Source organism: Heptranchias perlo, chromosome 3 (assembly GCF_035084215.1).
Source record: "Heptranchias perlo isolate sHepPer1 chromosome 3, sHepPer1.hap1, whole genome shotgun sequence".
Lineage (NCBI taxonomy): Eukaryota > Metazoa > Chordata > Chondrichthyes > Hexanchiformes > Hexanchidae > Heptranchias > Heptranchias perlo.
Genome location: NC_090327.1, coordinates 45,090,074 through 45,112,804, shown reverse-complemented (window position 1 = coordinate 45,112,804; position 22,731 = coordinate 45,090,074). Strand labels below are relative to the sequence as shown.

Here is a 22,731-nt window from a genome sequence, read left to right as displayed (position 1 = left end):
ACTCGTATCCATTTTGGGCACAACTGTAAAAAATCGCCTTCAGAGTTCTTTCTTTCTGACCACCACATATCTTGACAATCAGGGATGAATTATATCTTTCAGCACACAAGAATAATTCATGGAATTCCAGTTAAACGTTGAATTCAATGTCCAGGTTAAAAAACACAAGTTCATTTAAAAATAAACAGCTGGCCTCATCATCGTAAATTTGCATTACTAAACTGCTTAGTCATATAATTAGTAACAGCATAGTCAACAAATGTTTATGTGTTTTATTTGTAGAATAATTTCTATTACCTTATTTAAAAAAGACTGCATCCACTTCAGCAAAGCAACATAGTCAATGGATCTGTGGTTAATTTGGTACAAACTTTGACATTACATTCAACAGCTGAAGTTTGTGTATATTCTTAAATAGGTTATCTTACTATGATAATAGCAAAAACCACTACTTTTCCTGATGCTTTTCTGCTTTGTGGACTGTCAAAATGATTTATAGTATGGATAGTTACACAATGAGATAAATATGATCCACTAAGTCAAGCATCACTTACTATTGCCACCATAATGCTCTATGACAGTCTCAGTGTAGACATTTTAAAAAGCTTTATACTTTAAAAAGCAAATACTTAAAAGTATGAAAGTATTCAAAGTACAACATATAGAACTTATTTTTATTGCTTAGCTACAATGCAGTATTGTTCAGAATATTCAGATTCATAGGAGCAATTTAAAAAACATCAAGCCTGTATAGAAATATTTTGAAGTGTATGAAGCCAATTTGTTTTGTCACATTCCTTTGTTGCAGCTCAAAAGAGTAACAGTGGCTCCGGTGAACATTAAAGATACTACTACCATAGAATCCAAAAACCTATTAAAGAATTTCAACAGAGCTTGTATGACAAAATTTAACTGAGGCAAAATGGGGTGTACATTGCAAACAACTTAAATGCAGCATTTGTCTTAACACAGCAACCTAGCAGCAACAAAAATGTCTACTTGCTTAAACCATAGTGCAATATGCACATGTTCTGACACCATTATCCTCTTTGGACCTAATCAGTCCATGAAGTTGATTTACATTAACTTGAAAATGTTCATTTTCTTGGAATTAAAGATTTGTAGACCATCGCATCTTCTGCAGTGGATGAATGATTTGTCTATGCAAAGGTGTGCTCAGGATAGCTAACTTTTATGGCTCCCCAATAACAAGCTCTGATTAGACAGAGTAAGCCTAGAAGATAAGCAAAAACCCAGGAAACGTATGTTGCAGTGTAACGTCTGGCGAATTCTTGAGTCCCAACCTTGAAAAGAAACGCAATAGTTAAATCTTGTATAGTTACATTAAACTTTGGAGTTAAAACTGGTACTTACTCGATGCCAGCTATCACATGGTGCAGGCCAAAATCACAATTCAACATATATGCATGAATGCCTACAGAGATTTAATTTTTTTTTAAAGTGAATTGATTAGCCAGCAATAACTATTTAGTCTATAAAGTGGGCAAACTGGTTGTCAAACTGTTCACACTACTCATAAATTGATTTAAATTTACTAATAATATTAAGCTACGTGGCCAACTGACAAATATAAGGGAGATCACAAGATAAGTATAGATGAGGAAGGACATTCGCTCCATCTTAGTTCATCCTTTCAGAAAGACTTGACAGTTCTTCCCCCTCCTCACCTGCCAATCCCGAGGGCACTCCACTCAGCAATCCCCACACCCTGACATAACTCCTATACTGTGTTCCATTCTTCAGCCAATTTCGTATCCATTCCAAGTTATATTCTGAATCCTCACTGCTGAACTCGTAGCTTTTCATGAGGAACTTTGTCAAATGCTTTTTGGAAGTCTAGGTACACATGTTGTAGGGCTTGCCACAGACCACTTGGGATTCACTTCCTCAAAATAAGATCACATCTATATATCTGTGCTGCAAAATTACGTGTACATGCAGAAAAGACCAAACATGGACAACTGCTCCTAAGCTTCCAATCTTATCAATAGATTTTACAGATCTCAGGAACATACATACCTGCCAGAAGGCCCTATGCCAGACTCACTGTGCACATCAAGTGACAAAAAATAAGGTTTAGATTAAATATGGAAAAGGACAAGAAGCAATCTAGTGTAAAAATACTTAATTGGAAGGGGGCCAATTTCAGTGGGTTGAGAACGGTTCTGGCCCGGTTAAATTGGAATCAAAGATTGGCAGGCAAAACTGTAATTGAACAATGGGTGGCCTTTAAAGAGGAGATGATTCGGGTACAGTCTAGGTACATTGCCACGAGGGGGAAAGGTAGAGCAACCAAAGCCAGAGCTCCCTGGATGATGAAAGAGATAGAAATTAAGATGAAGCAGAAAAAGGGGGCGTATGACAGATGTCAGGTTGATAATACAAGTGAGAACCAGGCTGAATATAGAAAGTACAGAGGAGAAGTGAAAAAGGAAATAAGAGGGGCAAAGCGAGAGTATGAGAATAGATGGGAACTAACATAAAAAGGAATCCAAAAGTCTTGTATAGGCATATAAGTAGTAAACGGGTAGTAAGAGGAGGGGTGGGACCGATTAGGGACCAAAAAGGAGACCTAGCTATGCCGTCTGCCTCCATGAATGAGGCACTAAATGTGTACTTTGCATCTGTCTTTAACAAGGAAGAAGGTGCTGCCAAAGTCATAGTAAAAGAGGAAGTAGCTGAGATACTGGATGGGCTAAAAATTGATGAAGAGGTGGTACTAAAAAGGCTGGCTGTACTTAAAGTAGATAAGTCACCACGTCCGGATGCGACGCATAGAAACATAGAAAATAGGAGCAGGAGTAGGCCATTCAGCCCTTCGAGCCGGTTCCGCCATTCAATATGATCATGGCTGATCCTCTATCTCAATACCATATTCCCACTCTCTCCCCATACCCCTTGATGCCTTTTGTGTCTAGAAATCTATCTAGCTCCTTCTTAAATATATTCAGTGACTTGGCCTCCACAGCCTTCTGTGGTAGAGAATTCCACAGGTTCACCACCCTCAGTGAAGAAATTTCTCCTCATCTCAGTCCTAAATGTCCTACCCCGTATCCTGAGACTGTGACCCCTCGTTCTGGAGGGGTCCAGCCAGGGGAAACATCCTCCTTGCATCTAGTCTGTCTAGCCCTGTCAGAATTTTATATGTTTCAATGAGATCCCCTCTCATTTTTCTAAACTCTAGTGAATACAGGCCTAATCAACCCAATCTCTCCTCATACGACAGTCTTGCCATCCCAGGAATCAGTCTGGTGATTCTTTGCTGCACTCCCTCTATGGCAAGTATATCCTTTCTTAGGTAAGGAGGCCAAAACTGCACACAATACTCCAGGTGCGGTCTCACCAAGGCCCTGTATAACTCCAGTAAGACATCCTTGCTCCTGTACTCAAATCCTCTTACAATGAAGGCCAACATACCATTTGCCTTCCTAACTGCTTGCTGCACCTGCATGTTTGCTTTCAGTGACTGGTGTACAAGGGACACCCAGGTCCCTTTGTACATCAACATTTCCCAATGTATCACCATTTAAATAATACTCTGCCTTACTGTTTTTCCTTCCGAAGTGGATAACTTCACATTTATCCACATTATACTGCATCTGCCATGTATTTGCCCACTCACTCAACTTGTCTAAATCGCCTTGAAGCCTCTTTGCATCCTCCTCACAACTCACAATCCCACTTAGTTTTGTGTCATCAGCAAACTTGGAAATATTACATTTGGTTCCCTCATCCAAATCATTGATATATATAGTGAATAGCTGGGGCCCAAACACTGATCCCTGCGGTCACTGCCTGCCACCCCGAAAAAGACCCATTTATTCCTACTCTCTGTTTCCTGTCTGTTAACCAATTTTCAATCCATGCCAGTATATTACCCCCAATCCCATGTGCTTTAATTTTGCACACTAACCTCTTATGTGGGACTTTATCAAAGGCCTTCTGACAATCCAAATAAACCACATCCACTGGTTCTCCCTTATCTATTCTACCAGTTACATCCTCAAAAAACTCCAGTAGGTTTGTCAAACATGATTTCCCTTTCATAAATCCATGTTGACTTTGTCTAATCCCATTGACATTTTCTAAATGTCCTGTTATCACATCCTTTATAATAAACTCTAGCATTTTCCCTACTACTGATGTTAGGCTAACTGGTCTGTAGTTCCCTGTTTTCTCTCTCCCTCCTTTTTTAAATAGTGGGGTTACATTCGCCACCCTCCAATCTGCAGGAATTGTTCCATAATCTACAGAATTTTGGAAGATGACAACTAATGCATCCACTATATCCATGGCTACCTCTTTTAGTACTCTGGGATGCAGATTATCAGGCCCTGGGGATTTATCGGCTTTCAGTCCCCTTAATTTCTCCAGCACTTTTTTTTTACTAATACTAAATTCCTTTAATTCCTCCTTCTCACTTGTCCCTTGGTTCCCTAGCATTTCTGGGAAGTTATCTGTGTCCTCTTCCGTGAAGACAGAACCAAAGTATGTGTTTAATTGCTCTGCCATTTCCTTGCTCCCCATTATAAATTCTCCCATTTCTGACTGTAAGGGACCTACATTTGTCTTCACTAATCTTTTTCTTTTTACATACTTGTAGAAGCTTTTACAGTCCACTTTTATGTTCCTTGCAAGTTTACACTCATACTCTATCTTTCCCCTCTTAATCAATCTCTTGGTCCTTTATTGCTGAATTCTAAACTGCTCCCAATCCCAAGGCCTGCTACTTTTTCTGGCAACTTTATAAGACTCCTCTTTGGATCTAATACTATCCTTAATTTCTTTTGTGTTTTTGCGCCAGAAAGGAATGTATAGTTGTTGCAATTCATGCATTCGTTATTTAAATGTTAGCCATTGCTTATCCACCGTCATGCCTTTTAATGAATCTTCCCAATCTATCATAGCCAACTCACTCCTCATTACTTCGTAGTTTCCTTTGTTTAGATTTAGGACCCTAGTTTCGGATTGGACTACTTCACTTTCCATCTTAATGAAGAATTCTATCATGTTATGGTCACTCTTGCCTAAAGGACCACGCACAAGATTATTAATTAACCACTACTAGGTTGCTGAGGGGAAATAAGGGTGGAAATTGCTGAGGTACAAGCCATAATCTTCCAATCATCCTTCGATACGGGGGTGGTGCCAGAGGACTAGAGAATTGCAAATGTTACACCCTTGTTCAAAAAAAGGTGTAAGGCTAAATCCAACAACTACAGGCCAGTTAGTTTAACCTCAGTGGTGGGGAAGCTTTTAGAAACGATAATCCGGGACAAAATTAATAGTCACTTGGACAAGTGTAGATTAATTAAGGAAAGCTAGCACGGATTTGTTAAAAACAAATTGTGTTTAACTAACTTGATAGAGTTTTTTGATGAGGTAACAGAGAGGGTTGATGAGGGCAATGCAGTTGATGTGGTGTACATGGACTGCCAAAGGGTGTCTGATGAAGTGCCACATAATAGGCTTGTCAGCAAAGTTGTACCCCATGGAATAAAAGGGGCAGTGGCAGCATGGATACGAAATTGGCTAATTGACAGGAAACAGAGAGTAGTGGTGAATGGTTGTTTTTCAGACAGGAGGAAGGTATACAGTGGTGTTCCCCAGGTGTCAGTATTAGGACCACTGCTTTTTTTTTATATATATTAATGACTTGGACTTGGGTGTACAAGGAATAATTTCAAAATTTGCAGATGACACAAAACTTGGAAGTGTAGTGAAAAGTGAGGAGGATAGTGATAGACTTCAAGAGGACACGGACAGGCTGGTGGAATGGGCGGGCACATGGCAGATGAAATTTAACGCAGAGGAGTGTGAAGTGATACTTTTTGGTAGGAAAAACGAGTAGAGGCAATTTCAACTAAAGGAAACAGAGAGAGACCTGGAGGTATATATGCACAGGTCGTTGAAGGTGACAGGGCAGGTTGAGAAAGCAGTTAAAAAAGCACATGGGATCACTGGCTTTATAAATAGAGGCATAGAGTACAAAAGCAAGGAGGTTATGAAGAACCTTTATAAAACACTGATTCGGCCACAATTGGAGTATTGTGTCCAATTCTGGGCACCGCACTTTAGGAAGGATGTGTAGGCCTTGGAGAGGGTACAGAAAAGATTTACTAGAATAATTCCAGGGATGAGGGACTTCAGTGACGTGGATTGACCATGTTTGATAAGGTTGTTCTCCTTAGAGCTTTCAAAAGGGAATTGGATAAGTACTTGAAGGTAAAAAATTTGCAGGGCTGCGGGGATAAGGCCGAGGAGTGGGACTAGCTAGATTGCTCTTGCAGAGAGCCAGCACGGACTCGACGGGCCGAATGGCCTCCTTCCGTGTTGTAACCTTTATGATTCTAGAGCATAGAAAGTTGAGAGGAGATTCGATAGATGTGTTCAAAATCATGAGGGGTCTAGACAGGGCAGATAGAGAGAAACTGTTCCCTTTGGCAGAAGGGTCGAGAACCAGAAGACACAGATTTAAGGTGATTGGCAAAAGAACCAAAGGCGGCATGAGGAGAAACTTTTTTATGCAGTGAGTGGTTAGGAGCAGGAATGCACTGCCTGAAAGGGTGGTGGAGACAGATTCAATCGTGGCTTTCAAAAGGGAATTGGATAAGTACTTGAAGGGAAAAATTTGCAGGGCAACAGGGAAAGGGCAGGGGAGTGGGACTAGCTGGATTGCTCTTGCAGAGAGCTGGCATGGGCTCGAGGGGCCAAATGGCCTCCTTCTGTGCTGTAACCATTCTATGATTCTATGAAAATAGCACTAGTGCAAAATGCAAACAGATATTTAAAAGTAATCACTTCAAAAAGAAATGAAACCATCAGTACAGTTTTCAGCTGCTTAACAGGAAAGCAAATAAGGTAATGATTCCATTTGCCGAGGGATAGAACACAAACAAAATTGCTTGCAGCGGTGTCCTGGAGATTAGTCTTTAATTACTGGTGACTCCAGGACAATCCTGGAGGGTTGACAACCCTAATCTGGAGGGCTGTGTGCAGTTTTGGTCACTTGATCACAGGAAAGCTATTACTGCCCTTGAGACAAAGCAGAGCAGCAAAGATGATTCTGGGTATAAGGAATTTAAGTTATGAGGAAAGGTAAAGAAAGTTGGGTTTGTTTTCTTTGGAAAAGAGGGGACTTCAATAAGATATAAAACTTTCAATTGTACGAATGGAATTGATAAGACTGATCCAGACAACTAAAGTGGGATATTCAAATCTCAGGGAACAGAAATTAAAAATGAGGAAGTTAGGAGTAATAAGTGAAATTAAGTGGAAATCTGCACCCAAAGAGTAATCAAGTAACCAGGAAAGACCAATGAAACAAACAGTTTAAATAAGTTCAAGAGACAATTGGATGCATTTATAAAGACAACAGATTGAAGGATATAGTTACAAGGTGGGAAATGGGGTTGACCTATAATTAAAGAGATAAGCCAGTTGGGCACAAAGTTCTTCTCCTCTTACTAAAAGGTTCTTAGGTTCTTATGAGATATTCAAAAATTAATGGGGGCAATATTCACTTTCAGCAGGGTCAGAAAACTGGTGGTAGCCTATTATACATCCCGTCCAACTTTCCTTTCCATTGACTTCAATCAACTACCTCCAAAAGTGAAAATTACCTCGAGCGTCTCTGGCAACATTCAGTCCAACTTACTGATGTCCTGCCAATCCCTGAACCTGGTGATTCGTACAGCTAGGCAATGTCTCTTGACTTAGCACTTTTTTTTTTAAAATATAAAAAGGCATGTATGTGTGGGCATTACAAATAAGTGACGCAGCCAACAGTGCCCTTCCTTTGGTCAACAGATAGTCCATTACAGGAAACCATGCTCCAGGTCTTCAGCATATCCTGGAGAAAAGCAATTCCGAAGAAATATCCCTCAGCTCAATTATAGAAGAGCTGTCTGTTGTAAACAAGACCACACAGCTGATAGAAAAATGCACATCAATGCAGAGATTTGTCTGCATAAAGGTTTGTCTGGCAGGACCTCTTCTGCCCAGAAGGAAATCTATAAATCAGTTTCTTCTACATCCTAACGGCAAAAGCAGGGAGAGGACCTAAAGTGACCATCTGACACACACGTGAGAGACGGTTATTGATCACGACCTTCCCCTTTTGCACACATTTCCAGCTCGAAGTGCGCCACCCGCCATACTGGGTAAGGGCAAACAAGGGACATCCTTTACCTACGCCTAAAACAGACATTAAGCCCTTTGCATATGCACTCAGGGAAACCAGCCCTAGAGATCGCATGCAACAAAGGTGGTAAGTAACTTACCTGAATGTGGAACCGGGAGGAGTACGAGCCGCTCCTGACCTCTCCCCCATCATCACTGCTCCCAACATCCTCCGCCCAATTGCCACCAATCCCAATTTCCCCTCTGCTCCCGACCCCCGATTCTGACCCATTCCCCCATCCCCAATAACATTTACCTGAGGGCCGCTGCGGCACTAGCAGATGCCCAAACTTGGAAACCTCTTCATCGGCGGGCTCTCCATTGGAAAGATTAAATTGAGGCCCGAGGCCCAAAATCCGGAGAGCCTTGGGCCTCACCATTCAGGCACGGGGAGCATGAACTGCGCCCTCCGCGTACCCAAAAACTGTCATGGTCTAATTTCTAGGCAAAGAAGTCCAACCAACCCCATGCCGTGCAGAGATGATCCCCTTCACTCCTAGAACCTCGATTTGCATATTAAAAGCGGCCTATCGTGTGAAACAGGCAGGCACTTTGGCCGTCCTGCGGTAGGCTTCTTTCAAAATAGTGTCAGCCGCATCGTCACGGGCAACGGGATAGTAAGGCTACTGACTTCATTTTGAGGTCGATACCGTCCTGTTAATGCCAGGCACAAATTAAAATTGCCACCGATATGTTTACTTTGGATCAACAAAAAAAAAGAAAGGTGATTCAGGTCTTTAAAATTCTGAAAGGTCTAGTTAATTTCATTTCTATGCTCAAGTTAAATAACCTGTTTATAAGTAGAAAATTAATAAGTCTGAAGCAAAGTTTAAGATTAGGAGAAATTTGTTTTTCAGAGTGGCAGATATTTGGAACGTACTCCCAGGAAAAAAAGTTAAAGTTGTGCCAATTAATTCTTTTTAAAAAGATTGAAGATTATAGGGGTTTCAGTTGCTTGTTTACGTGAAACATAAGGGGGCCATCGGACATTTCACTGCAACCAGTGAAATTCCAATGTTCTTTACTCCCAGTGACGTTGCTTTACAGTACATAGAGGCAAGTCATTGTAACTAAATAATGAATTATGCTGCAAGTACCGTATCAGATTACATATGGGACTGGATGTACCAAATATACTTAAGACTGTGCAAGTTTATCAATGTCATCTAGTTTAATTATTCAGTGGTTCGCTTGATGCACATCACTGGGACATGTTCTAAGTTTTAAAAAAATCCTAAGGATGATGCCTTAGGTAGTTAAGAAGTTCTTGGAGCAAAATCAGGTGAAATTAAGGGTATGAATATAAATTAAAGAAACCATGCGCTAAATGTAACCAGATGCATCTTAAGCAGAAATGCACGTTTTTGAATAGTTGGTTACAAATTTATGAAATAGCCTTTCAACACGAATGGTCCTACGCTGCTGGGCTTAGAACATTTCAACTGTGCAAATCCACCAGGAAGAATTGAACGCATAGGACCATTCATGTTCAAAGGCCATTTCATTATTTCACAAATTTATAACTGAGTATTCAAAAAAAGTGCATTTCTGCTTAAGATGCATCTGATTATATTTAGTAAGGAATCTTACAACACCAGGTTATAGTCCAACAATTTTATTTTAAAATCACAAGCTTTCGGAGATTATCTCCTTCGTCAGGTGAGTAGTGAATGAGAGGTTCTCAAATCGCATATCTTATATTAGGCTGGGACACCATCACACCAATCAAAGGTGTCGTTGGTGTTCAGACAGGTTAGTCACGGAAAACATTACATCCCAGTATACTGAATACACAATGTGTCAAATTACACAGACAGAGAGAAAGAGACCCGAAAGGCAGAGAGAGAGAGAGAGAGAATTTCCAGTTGTATTAAAAACAGATAACTTTTTTTTCCTTGCTGGTGGGGCTACGTGTAGTGTGACATGAATCCAAGATCCCGGTTGAGGCCGTCCTCGTGGGTGCGGAACTTGGCTATCAATTTCTGCTCGACGATTTTGCGTTGTCGTGTGTCTCGAAGGCCACCTTGGAGAACGCTTACCCGAAGATCGGTGGCTGAATGTCCTTGACTGCTGAAGTGTTCCCCGACTGGGAGGGAACCCTCCTGTCTGGCGATTGTTGCGCGGTGTCCGTTCATCCGTAGTCGCAGTGTCTGCATGGTCTCGCCAATGTACCATGCTCCGGGGCATCCTTTCCTGCAACGTATGAGGTAGACAACGTTGGCCGAGTCACAGGAGTATGAACCATGTACCTGGTGAGTGGTGTCCTCTCGTGTGATGGTGGTATCTGTGTCGATGATCTGGCATGTCTTGCAGAGGTTGCCGTGGCAGGGTTGTGTGGTGTTGTGGACGCTGTTCCCCTGAAAGCTGGGTAATTTGCTGCGAACGATGGTCTGTTTGAGGTTGGGTGGCTGTTTGAAGGCGAGTAGTGGAGGCGTGGGGATGGCCTTAGCGAGGTGTTCGTCGTCATCGATGACATGTTGAAGGCTGCGGAGAACATGGCGTAGTTTCTCCGCTCCGGGGAAGTACTGGACGACGAAGGGTACTCTGTTGGTTGCGTCCCGTGTTTGTCTTCTGAGGAGGTCTATGCGATTCTTCGCTGTGGCCAGTCGGAACTGTCGATCGACAAGTCGAGCGTCATATCCCGTTCTTACGAGGGCGTCTTTCAGCATCTATAGGTGTCCATCGCGTTCCTCCTCGTCTGAGCAGGACATGCATCTGTGCATCTCTCTGCAAGACATGGCAGATCATCAACACAGATACCACCATCACACGAGAGGACACCACCCACCAGGTGCATGGTTCATACTCCTGTGACTCGGCCAACGTTGTGTACCTCATACGTTGCAGGAAAGGATGCCCCGGAGCATGGTACATTGGCGAGACCATGCAGACACTGCGACTACGGATGAACGGACACCGCGCAACAATCGCCAGACAGGAGGGTTCCCTCCCAGTCGGGGAACACTTCAGCAGTCAAGGACATTCAGCCACCGATCTTCGGGTAAGCGTTCTCCAAGGTGGCCTTCGAGACACACGACAACGCAAAATCGTCGAGCAGAAATTGATAGCCAAGTTCCGCACCCACGAGGACGGCCTCAACCGGGATCTTGGGTTCATGTCATGCTACACGTAACCCCACCAGCAAGGAAAAAAAAGTTATCTGTTTTTAATACAACTGGAAATTCTCTCTCTCTCTGCCTTGCGGGTCTCTTTCTCTCTGTCTGTGTAATTTAACACATTGTGTATTCAGCATACTGGGACCTACTGTTTTCCGTGGCTAACCTGTCTGAACACCAACGACACCTTTGATTGGTGTGATGGTGTCCCAGCCTAATATAAGATATGCGATTTGAGAACCTCTCATTCACTACTCACCTGACAAAGGAGATAATCTCCGAAAGCTTGTGATTTTAAAATAAAATTGTTGGATTATAACCTGGTGTTGTAAGATTCCTTACATTTGTCCGCCCCAGTCCATCACCGGCATCTCCACATCATGATTATATTTAGCGCATGGTTTCTTTATTGTTATTATTTACAACAATACTATAAACATATTGAAATTTTCCTTCCGAGAATTTTGCTAAATTACCTTTATGAGACAGGAAAGAATTTTTGCAAATTTTTCCCTCAGGACATTAAGTAAGTAGATTACAGCCCAATGATGGGTAGATTGTAAATTGCCTGCAGAAGGTGCAACCTCAATGGGCTGAATAGTCTCTTCTCTTTCCTTGTTTTAGGTTTTCTTGTTTCTAACTATTATGGATGGGGGCACAGGAAATGTATAAACATCTGCAGCAGCTTAAATGGCAGGCAAGCTTCAAAGATTATAACATTTACCTGGCTCTATAATGTAGAATTACCATTCCACTGTGCTAAAATCAAGTTATATTACAGGGACCACTACAAAGCTAAGACTAAACAAAAAGTACTCATTTTTGTCAAACTAACTACAAGACCTGTTGCATATCCTTCATCCAATGATCTATGTAATCTGATGTTGTACTTCTGGCAAAATCCATTATTTAGCAGCAATGCCTTTCTTGTATATATAATCAACTCACTGGGGAGGGAGAATAAAGAACAATGAAACTTCACTAGCTGCAGTCAAATGTGCTATGGCTCCATTATGTTCACATAATTAACCAGCTGATATTGATAAACATAAACAATCTCTGGGTCAGATAAAGAAGTCATACATTAAAAAAGATATTATTGTTTTACTAATAGAGAAAATTAAACTTAGACCCTCCATTGAGAAAATGGAAAAGTTTGGGAGTCAGATACATTTCCAAAAAAGTTTTCAGCAGTACATGTATATAACTTTTTTTTTAAATATAGTTGCATTTCTCAGCTTTTTGTCTTTTATAAGGATTCAAACTGAATAGAACTGCCCAATAGTACTCAAAGAATGCAGCAAGAATTTTATGGGTCCCTTATTTGTTTTAGATTTATATAACACAAGGGGCATCAATTTGGGGCGGCATACATTTCCAGTATTCCTAGACCATTTATTTCTGATTATAAGGCATGTTCCTTTCTACAGGCAAAGTGGAAAATAAACAGAAATAGTTTAGAACAAACAGAAATAGTGCCAAGTGTGATTGGGAATACATTTACAAGATACAAAAAGTTATTATACACAAATATTAGGAAGTATAAACACCTTGATACATAAATGTCTTCAGAATCAGTACCGTTTTTACATAAATGCTTCCATGTATTTAAGTTCTACTTACAGTTAAACCAACTCCAACGAAGACACATATCATTCCAACAGTAACATATGCACAGCAACGCCTTCGAGGCAATGCACTGCCAACAGACGATCTAACAAGGAAATCAAAATAAAGAGCTGCTTATGTTGCATCTTTACAGTGCCATCTCAGCAGTAAGCTATTGTAACACTGTTCCATTTTCTACCTCACTGCCACAATCTGAATACATAAGGACTAATTTTACAAAATCACACTCCCGGCAGATGAGGCTCTCCACTGGCAGCACAATTTTGTAAAATTACCTCCATAATGACCACTCAGAATATAACTCCAAATAAAAGGCACACTTTATACCTTATATAGAAACATTTAATGATTCTTTTCGACTACCATATGAGTGTGTTAGCATTTAAAATAGGGAATATAATCTCTTTTTCATCTCTTCTGGAATTAGCACATCATCTATAGTCAAGTGAGCTACTCCAACATCTCAGCCAGTCTTATGAGCAAGCTGCCAGATGGCACATAGAGCAATCCAGGGATGAGAGTCCCTCTGAATTTCTCTTTATGGGGAAGTGCCTGACCTTTGCTTACTGCCTCCCTGCAATGATATTTAGATTAGGAATTTGGACTGCAAGATAAAAATTGCACTGCACCACCACGCCACCTAGAAGTAAAGTTTAAATTTGGTGAATGTAGCTGTTAATCCTAGTAATTCTCTCCAAACATCAGACAAGACATGAAATGTATCCTATTCAATTCAGCTTTTTTCTAAATTTGAGCACACAAACACAATCATAAGTTATGTGCATGGCAATGCAAAGAGCACTGTCACACCAAGTGAAACAGCACACGCTATCCCCACAACCAATTAGAAAATGAACATCACTCCATAATCAGCACAGTAAGCGTGCCCAAAAACTATATACTTTTTAAATACTAAAACACATGCAGCACATTCTACATACTGTATAAACAGAGCAAATAATAAACCACTTGTGCCACAGACGTCACAGTATAGATTTTCAAGTTCGAAGGTACACCTCACAGGCGTTTGATGGCTGGTGAAGTGGAAGTGCTGCTGCATCAGTTGGATGCGAGGAGGGATGCACTGTTTGCCATTCCAGGTCACCCTTCTCAGAGAACAGCAGGGCCAGCTAGCTTGGCAGTCAGGTATAATACTGAATACAGTACCCACAAGACCTGGAAACAGATGCAGATGACAGCACACCTTAAGGAAGCTGCCAAGCTCACTTAACCATTCCTTGGGCACATGGCTCATATCTGTATGCCACAAAAAGATTGTTTGGCAACCTGTTCCATATTTACAGTGGGGCCCAAGCTGAGCCTTTACACATTACAGCTCTTTCATTGATGCATATCCATAGGGCACAAGTTACTGCTGTAAATTATATTAGAAAGCCTTGTTCCATGCTTATCTTCAATGTTTCAGACATAAAAGCAGTATAGTTGCATGCTACATGGTCACTTAATTGCACCCTGCATTGGCTACAGATTTGGTATATCTGTCACTGTGTATGTGCTCCTTCAACTTACCTGCTAAGACTAAATCTCTGCTTGCACAAGATGACAATTAATACATAGAAGTACATGGAACATACAGCACAGAAACAGGCCATTTGGCCCAACAGGTCCATGCCAGTGTTTATGCTCCACACGAGCCTCTTCCCTCCCTACATCATCTAACCCTATCATTCCATATGAGAACCTTTTAAAAATATGTAAAATGAAATGTGATACAAAGTCGCATTTGGGAAACTATTCAGACCATTGTTTCTTGCGCATTTCAATTGGTTGTTGGTTGCTTGTAACTGTAGACCACAACACAATTAAACCCAAAAACTGTCAATGCTGCCTTTTTAATAATTTTATGCTTATGCAGAACTAATATAATTTCCATAGGTGCTATTTTGCCTTCAAATATAATTTCTCATAGCTAGCATATTCCCAGAGATTCCTCCATGAGCCAATCTTTCTAACTACAAACAATTACGAATACTACCTGGTTTATAATACCATTTTTCAAACCAAGATTCCAACAAGATCACATGGTAAATTTTGTTTAAAGCATTAAATTGACAACAGTGTAAGATGGAAAAAAAAACCAGAATTTTTGACCTATGTCCTATAGATATCTTAACCCATCTCTACATTCACAAAGCTTTAAGACGCAAGACTTCTGATTGTCTAAGCCCAAGTATGAAGACTAGCATATGACTAGCCCTATAACGTAACAGAATGTCCCCACAGTCACAAAATGATTTCCAGAATTCCAGAAATGAATCAGTTAAACAAAAATAGCAGTGGTAACCTAGTATTGTACATAGTTAGTTCTGTGAAATTACTTTGCACATACAACCCAAAAAAACCTAAATATTAACTGTTTACTCAGGAAATATATATTTAATCTGATTATTAGGAAGGTTGGGTAAGCATAATTCCATTAATACAGTGTACTAGATACTAAATCTGAATTTAAATTAAGATTGAAACAATATTAAAATAAACATATGGATAGCTTTAAAAATTATAATCCCTTAAACTGATATTATAAAAAAAAAATCAATTTTGTCTTCATTACGTGCATGCTTGATCAAATATAGGTACTACTTTTATTTCCCCACCACAGAGGGTTAGTAAATCTAAGAACTAATCCTGAGTAACAATTCTTTTTCTTTCTTAAATGGTTATTTTTATACAAATTACAGACTTAAAATGAAATTACTCCAAGTTATGTAGCACTCATACTCACTCAGTCTTTTATTTTAGTTCTGAAATGCAGTGATGTTGACTACATTACAAACATTGCACTATGGGAAATTTCAGGTTAAGGAGGTTGGATTATTCCTCCTCAATAGAGCAGTTTATAATTATCACAAATCCCTCAACTGACCAAAACCACTTTGTAATTGAGCACCCAACAGTAACCCATCTAAAGGATTATGGTGGATAAATTTTTCAAATGAGCAAGTAAAACTTTTGTTTCCAGATCTGTATTATATTCCCATTTTAAAGAGACTTTAAAATATAGATAATGAAAGATGTCACCCAAGGGCAGAGATGCAAACATGATGAGGGTTCAGAAATTTCAAGCCTCGAACTCCCTTGGAGGAAGCAACCCTCAACAATGTCACCTGTAAAGCACGGGGTGGGGGGGGGGGGGGTAAGAGAAGATGAAGCGCTAGCCTCGCTATGCTATGGGCTGGTATCATGCGATACTCATCAGGCATACACATCTATATAAACACACAAGAGTTAATATCTTGTAATTTGAGCTTTGTTAGAAAGTCTTCCTTTGAGAAAACATTGTAATATTAGTAGTTAGTGAGCCTGTGGAGGCAATACTGGGTGATTCATAGGGCACAGGTGAGGTGGAGCAAGTAGTGGTAGCAGAAGAGGAGCCGGAACCTGCTGTTTGCTATCAAAGACCACGCTCATCAAAGATAATCTTGTCACGCTCTTGTTGTTAATTCACAGGAGATGCAAATCAGGCTATGCTAACCGATAAATCCGTCAGTTATTTCATACATCTGTAGGCAGTACATTGGCTGATAGAGCAGATGTTGCCTTGGCTAGACGGGAAGAAGGCTAAACCAAAAAAATTGAGCATGTAGGTAACTTTGCCCATCACAGACAGTGCCAATTCTATGATGCGTGCAGGTTGGTTGCAGGTGGCCTTGTAGCAGATCACACAGCTCACCAACTAGTTTTCTGCTTATCTAAAGCCTGTGGAGCCAGTTCCAATGTTCAGGACCAGAGAAGTGTGCCAGGACTTGACTGATGGCATCCTAGTGCACATGGACAATCTGGCTGTAGTGCCTTCTGATGTCAATGGAATGAAATTTGGGCGGGTTCTACAACGTGCGGGCAATCCGCTCCATCAGGTTACTGCCCAGGCAGCGAAGTTGAAAATTACTCCTATTATGTCCAGTATTGGGTACCTTTAATAAGGATGTCAAAGCCACGGAGAGGGTGCAGAAGTGATTCACTATGATACGAGGAATGAGAAGCTTTACTTATGAGGGTAGACTAGAGAAACTGGGGCTCTTTTCATGAGTGTAAGGAATCTTACAACACCAGGTTATAGTCCAACAGTTTTATTTGAAAATCACAAGCTTTCGGAGGCTTTCTCCTTCGTCAGGTGACACTCACCTGACGAAGGAGAAAGCCTCCGAAAGCTTGTGATTTTCAAATAAAACTGTTGGACTATAACCTGGTGTTGTAAGATTCCTTACATTTGTCCACCCCAGTCCATCACCGGCATCTCCACATCATCTTTTCATGAGCGTGGAGAAGGTTAAGAGGAGAGCTGACAGAATAGAAAATTATGAAGAGTTTAAATAATGCTGTCTTTTAGTGGGGCTTGGTCCAAAAATGTTTGAGAATGACGGAATTAAATAATTTTTTGATTAGTTCTTGCTTCGAATGTGTGAGTGAGCTGAAGCAAAGGTGGACCTCCAAAATATAAACAAAATATTTTGTATCAGAGCTCCAGGATTTGCTATAACGAAACTATGTGTGCTCAACCTTTCCCACACTTTAATCAAATTCCCTCCTCTCCAGCACTCAGATCTACTCTCCATCAAAAAACATCTCCACAGCCTCTTCAGTTGTGATACCTCTTCCCACTGCTCAGCACTTTTGCTTCTTGCCAACGATGCCAACATCTCTAATGCGCACCCGACTGTCAACTGCTCCCTTATTCTGCTGTCTCCTTCCAATACAAACAGCCTTGATTGATCCTTTACACCCCCGAGCCTTATTAAAACCTCAACCGACAGCCAGACATTAGTTTGATGTCTTGAAGGGCCCATCTAGAATGACTCTCTGATACTTTTTCTGATCCAAATTGGTCATTATTTTCCTATTAATTCTGCAATCTCTCTGCACGTTCTGTATCTGTAAGTGTATTATTTTCAGTTATCTACATCAAATTGCATCTGCCAATTGTCCATCTACCTCCCCAAACCATCCAAGCCCCTCTGTAGCTTGTTGCCATCCTCTACCATGTAATCATTCCTGTTTTTTTGGTGTCATCTACAAACTTTAAAACGATATTGTCATTTATTTCTTCCAGATCATTTATGAAAATGTTGAAGAGTACCAGCCCCACCATTGAAAGGAAAATCAGGCAGGGTGTATAATGGGCGGCCAAACTGCCACCGCCTGTTTTGCATCCCCGCCAAAGTTGAATTTCACCCCCATGTCTGCTAACTTCCTAAACTAGTTTCTTTTAATGAGGTACCTTATCAAAGGTTTAACTAAAATCTAAGTATATCACAACTACACTCACCACATTCTCTACATCTTTTGTTATTCGATGAAAAAATTCTACTAAATGCTCTGGCATAACTTCCCTTTTATAAATCCATGCTGACGTTTACCAATTCGTTTACATCGCTCCAAGTGTTCCACTACCTTGTCATTGAACCGGTTTATACCCGAGGGGCAAGAACTCTATTTGCCATAAAAAACAGCCATGGACAACTAAAGAGGTAAGGGACAGTATAAGACATAAGGAAAGGGCATACAAAAAGGCAAAAAATGGCACATGTCCTGGCGAATGGGAAAGATACAAAGATCAACAAAGTGTCACAAAACAGATAGTAAGAGCTACAAAAAGAGAGTATGAAAAGAAACTTGCAAGGGATATCAAAACCAATACAAAGAACTTTTATAGTTATATTAGGAAAAAGAGGGTGGGGTCAGGAGCAGTGTTGGCCCCTTAAAAACAAAGTGGGGATATTGTCATTGACAATGGGGAAATGGCAGACATGTTGAATAATTACTTTGTGTCAGTATTTACAGTAGAAAAAGAGGATAGCATGCCGGAAATCCCAAGAAAACTAATATTGAATTGGGGACAGGGACTCAATAAAATTAACATAAGTAAAGCAACAGTAATGAAGAAAATAATAGCACTAAAGAGTGACAAATCCCCAGGACCAGATGGTTTCCATCCCAGGGTTTTAAAAGGAAGTAGGTGAGCAGATTGCAGATGCCCTAACTATAATCTTTCAAAGTTCTCTAGACTCAGGAACTGTCCCTCTAGATTGGAAAATTGCACGTCACTCCGCTTTTTAAGAAAGGAGAGAGAGGGAAACCGAGGAATTATAGACCAATTAGCCTAACATCTGTTGTGGGGAAAATGCTGGAGTCTATAATTAAAGAGAGGGTGACTGAACACCTTGAGAATTTTCAGTTAATCAGAGAGAGCCAACATGGATTTGTGAAAAGTAGGTTGTGTCTGACAAACCTGATTGAATTTTTTGAAGAGGTGACTAAAGTAGTGGACAGGGGAATGTCAATGGATGTTATTTATATGGACTTGCAGAAAGCATTTGATAAAGTCCCACATAAGAGACTGTTAGCCAAGATAGAAGCCCATGGAATCGAGGGAAAAGTACGGACTTGGTTAGGAAATTGGCTGAGCGAAAGGCGACAGAGAGTAGGGATAATGGTATGTACTCACATTGGCGGATGTGACTAGTGGAGTCCCGCAGGGATCTGTCTTGGGGCCTCAATTATTCACAATATTTATTAACGACTTAGATGAAGGCATAGAAAGTCTCATATCTAAGTTTGCCGATGACACAAAGATTGGTGGCATTGTAAGCAGTGCAGATGAAAACATAAAATTACAAAGCAATATTGATAGTTTTGCCCATTCACCTAATCTGTGACAAATGGAATTCAATGTAGGCAAATGTGAGGTCATCCACTTTGGATCAAAAAAGGATAGAACAGGGTACTTTCTAAATGGTAAAAAGTTAAAAACAGTGGATGTCCAAAGGGACTTAAAGGTTCAGGTACATAGATCATTGACGTGTCATGAACAGGTGCAGAAAATAATCAATAAGACTAATGGAATGCTGGCCTTTATATCTAGAGGACTAGAGTACAAGGGGGCAGAAGTTATGCTGCAGCTATACAAAACCCTGGTTAGACCGCACCTGGAGTACTGTGAGCAGTGCTGGACACCGCACCTTCGGAAGGACATATTGGCCTTGGAGGGAGTGCAGCGTAGGTTTACTAGAATGATACCCGGACTTCAAGGGTTAAGTTACGAGGAGAGATTACACAAATTGGGGTTGTATTCTCTAGAGTTTAGAAGGTTAAGGGGTGATCTGATCGAAATTTATAAGATATTAAAGGGAACCAATAGGGTGGATAGAGAGAAACTATTTCCGCTGGTTGGGGATTTTAGGAGTAGGGGGCACAGTCTAAAAATTAGAGCCAGACCTTTCAGGAGCGCGATTAGAAAACATTTCTACATACAAAGGGTGGTAGAAGTTTGGAACTCTCATCCGCAAACGGCAATTGATACTAGCTCAATTGCTAAATTTAAATCTGAGATAGATAGCTTTTTGGCAACCAAAGGTATTAAGGGATATGGGCCAAAGGCAGGTATATGGAGCTAGATCACAGATCAGCTATGATCTTATCAAATGGCGGAGCAGGCACGAGGGGCTGAATGGCCTACTCCTGTTCCTATGTTCCTAATTGATTTCAAAGATTTTTCCTCGTACTGAAGGAACATAGGAACGGGAGTAGGCCATTTCGCCCCTCGAGCCTGTTCCACCATTCAATGAGATCATGGCTGATCTGTGACCTAACTCCATCTACCTGCCTTAGCCCCATATCCCTTAATACCTCTGGTTAACAAAAATCTATCAATCTCAGATTTAAAATTAACAATTGAGCTATCATCAACTGCCATTTGCGGAAGAGAGTTCCAAACTTCTACCACCCTTTGCATGTAGAAGGGTTTCCTAACTTCACTCCTGAAAGGACTGGCTCTAATTTTTAGACTATGTCCCATTGTCCTAGACTCCTCAACCAGCAAAAATAGTTTCACTCTATCTACCTGATCAGTTCCCCTTAATAGCTTGAAAACTTCAATCAAATCACCCCTCAATCTTCTAGATTCCAGGGAATACAACCCTAGTTTGTGTAATCTCGCCTCATAATTTAACCCTTGGAGTTCAGGTATCATTCTAGTAAATTGATGCTGCAATCCCTCCAAGGCCAATATAGCCTTTCCAAGGTACGGTGCCCGGAACTGAACACAATACTCAAGGTGTGGTTTATCCAGGGCTTTTTATAGCTGTAGCATAACTTGTACCCCCTTATATTCTCTCTAGAGTTTAGAAAAATGAGGGGATCACAGGGTAGATGCTGAGAGGATGTATCCCCTGGCTGGAGAATCTAGAACTAGGGGGTATCATCTCAGGATATGGGGTCGGCCATTTAGGACTGAGAGGAGGAGAAATTTCTTCACTCAGAGGGTTCTGAATCTTTGGCATTCTCTACCGCAGAGGGCTGTGGATGCTCAGTCATCGGGTATATTCAAGCCTGAGATCGATAGATTTTTGGAAACTAAGGGAATCAAGGGATATGGGGATCGGGTGGGAAAGTGGAGTTGAGGTTGAAGATCAGCCATGATCTTTTTGAATGGTGGAGCAGGCTCAAGGGGCTGTATGGCCTACTCTTGCTCCTATTTCTTATGTTCTTATGTATTCTAGTCCTCTAGATATAAAGGCCAGCATTCCATTAGTCTTTCTGCTTATTTTCTGTATTTGTCCATGACATTTTAATTTTTTTTTATTAGTTCACGGGATGTGGGCGTCGCTGGCGAGGCCAGCATTTATTGCCCATCCCTAATTGCCCTCAAGAAGGTGGTGGTGAGCCGCCTTCTTGAACCGCTGCAGTCCGTGTGGTGACGGTTTTCCCACAGTGCTGTTAGGAAGGGAGTTCCAGGATTTTGACCCAGCGACAATGAAGGAACGGCGATATATTTCCAAGTCGGGATGGTGTGTGACTTGAAGGGGAACATGCAGGTGGTGTTGTTCCCATGTGCCTGCTGCCCTTGTCCTTCTAGGTGGTAGAGGTCGCGGGTTTGGGAGGTGCTGTCGAAGAAGCCTTGGCGAGTTGCTGCAGTGCATCCTGTGGATGGTACACACTGCAGCCACAGTGCGCCAGTGGTGAAGGGAGTGAATGTTTAGTGTGGTGGATGGGGTGCCAATCAAGCGGGCTGCTTTATCTTGGATGGTGTCGAGCTTCTTGAGTGTTGTTGGAGCTGCACTCATCCAGGCAAGTGGAGACTATTCCATCACACTCCTGACTTGTGCCTTGTCGATGGTGGAAAGGCTTTGGGGAGTCAGGAGGTGAGTCACTCGCCGCAGAATACCCAGCCTCTGACCTGCTTTCTTAGCCACAGTATTTATATGGCTGGTCCAGTTAAGTTTCTGGTCAATGGTGACCCCCAGGATGTTGATGGTGGGGGATTCGGTGATGGTAATGCCGTTGAATGTCAGGGGGAGGTGGTTAGACTCTCTCTTGTTGGAGATGGTCATTGCCTGGCACTTATCTGGCGCAAATGTTACTTGCCACTTATGAGCCCAAGCCTGGATGTTGTCCAGGTCTTGCTGCATGTGGGCTCGGACTGCTTCATTATTTGAGGGGTTGCGAACGGAACTGAACACTGTGCAGTCATCAGCGAACATCCCCATTTCTGACCTTATGATGGAGGGAAGGTCATTGATGAAGCAGCTGAAGATGGTTGGGCCTAGGACACTGCCCTGAGGAACTCCTGCAGCAATGTCCTGGGGCTGAGATGATTGGCCTCCAACAACCACTACCATCTTCCTTTGTGCTAGGTATGACTCCAGCCACTGGAGAGTTTTCGCCCTGATTCCCATTGACTTCAATTTTACTAGGGCTATGTACATGGAATCCTAAGTCTCTTTGGTCCTCCACTGTTTCAAGCTTTGCACCATTTAGAAAGTAC

At 41.3% G+C, this 22,731-nt stretch overlaps 1 protein-coding gene across 1 annotated transcript in view; it reads right to left on the bottom strand.

Moving 5' to 3' along the window:
• Window positions 1–258: 258 nt before the first annotated feature.
• pip4p2 (phosphatidylinositol-4,5-bisphosphate 4-phosphatase 2) overlaps window positions 259–22,731 on the bottom strand; it is a 77,904-nt gene continuing 55,431 nt past the window's right edge. The window contains exons 6-7 of the mRNA XM_067979383.1: window positions 12,942–13,032; window positions 259–1,304 (exon numbers count right to left, since the gene is read on the bottom strand). Of these exons, the coding sequence (XP_067835484.1) occupies window positions 1,161–1,304; window positions 12,942–13,032 (235 nt within the window). The 3' untranslated portion in view covers window positions 259–1,160. The remainder of the gene's footprint in view (window positions 1,305–12,941; window positions 13,033–22,731) is intronic.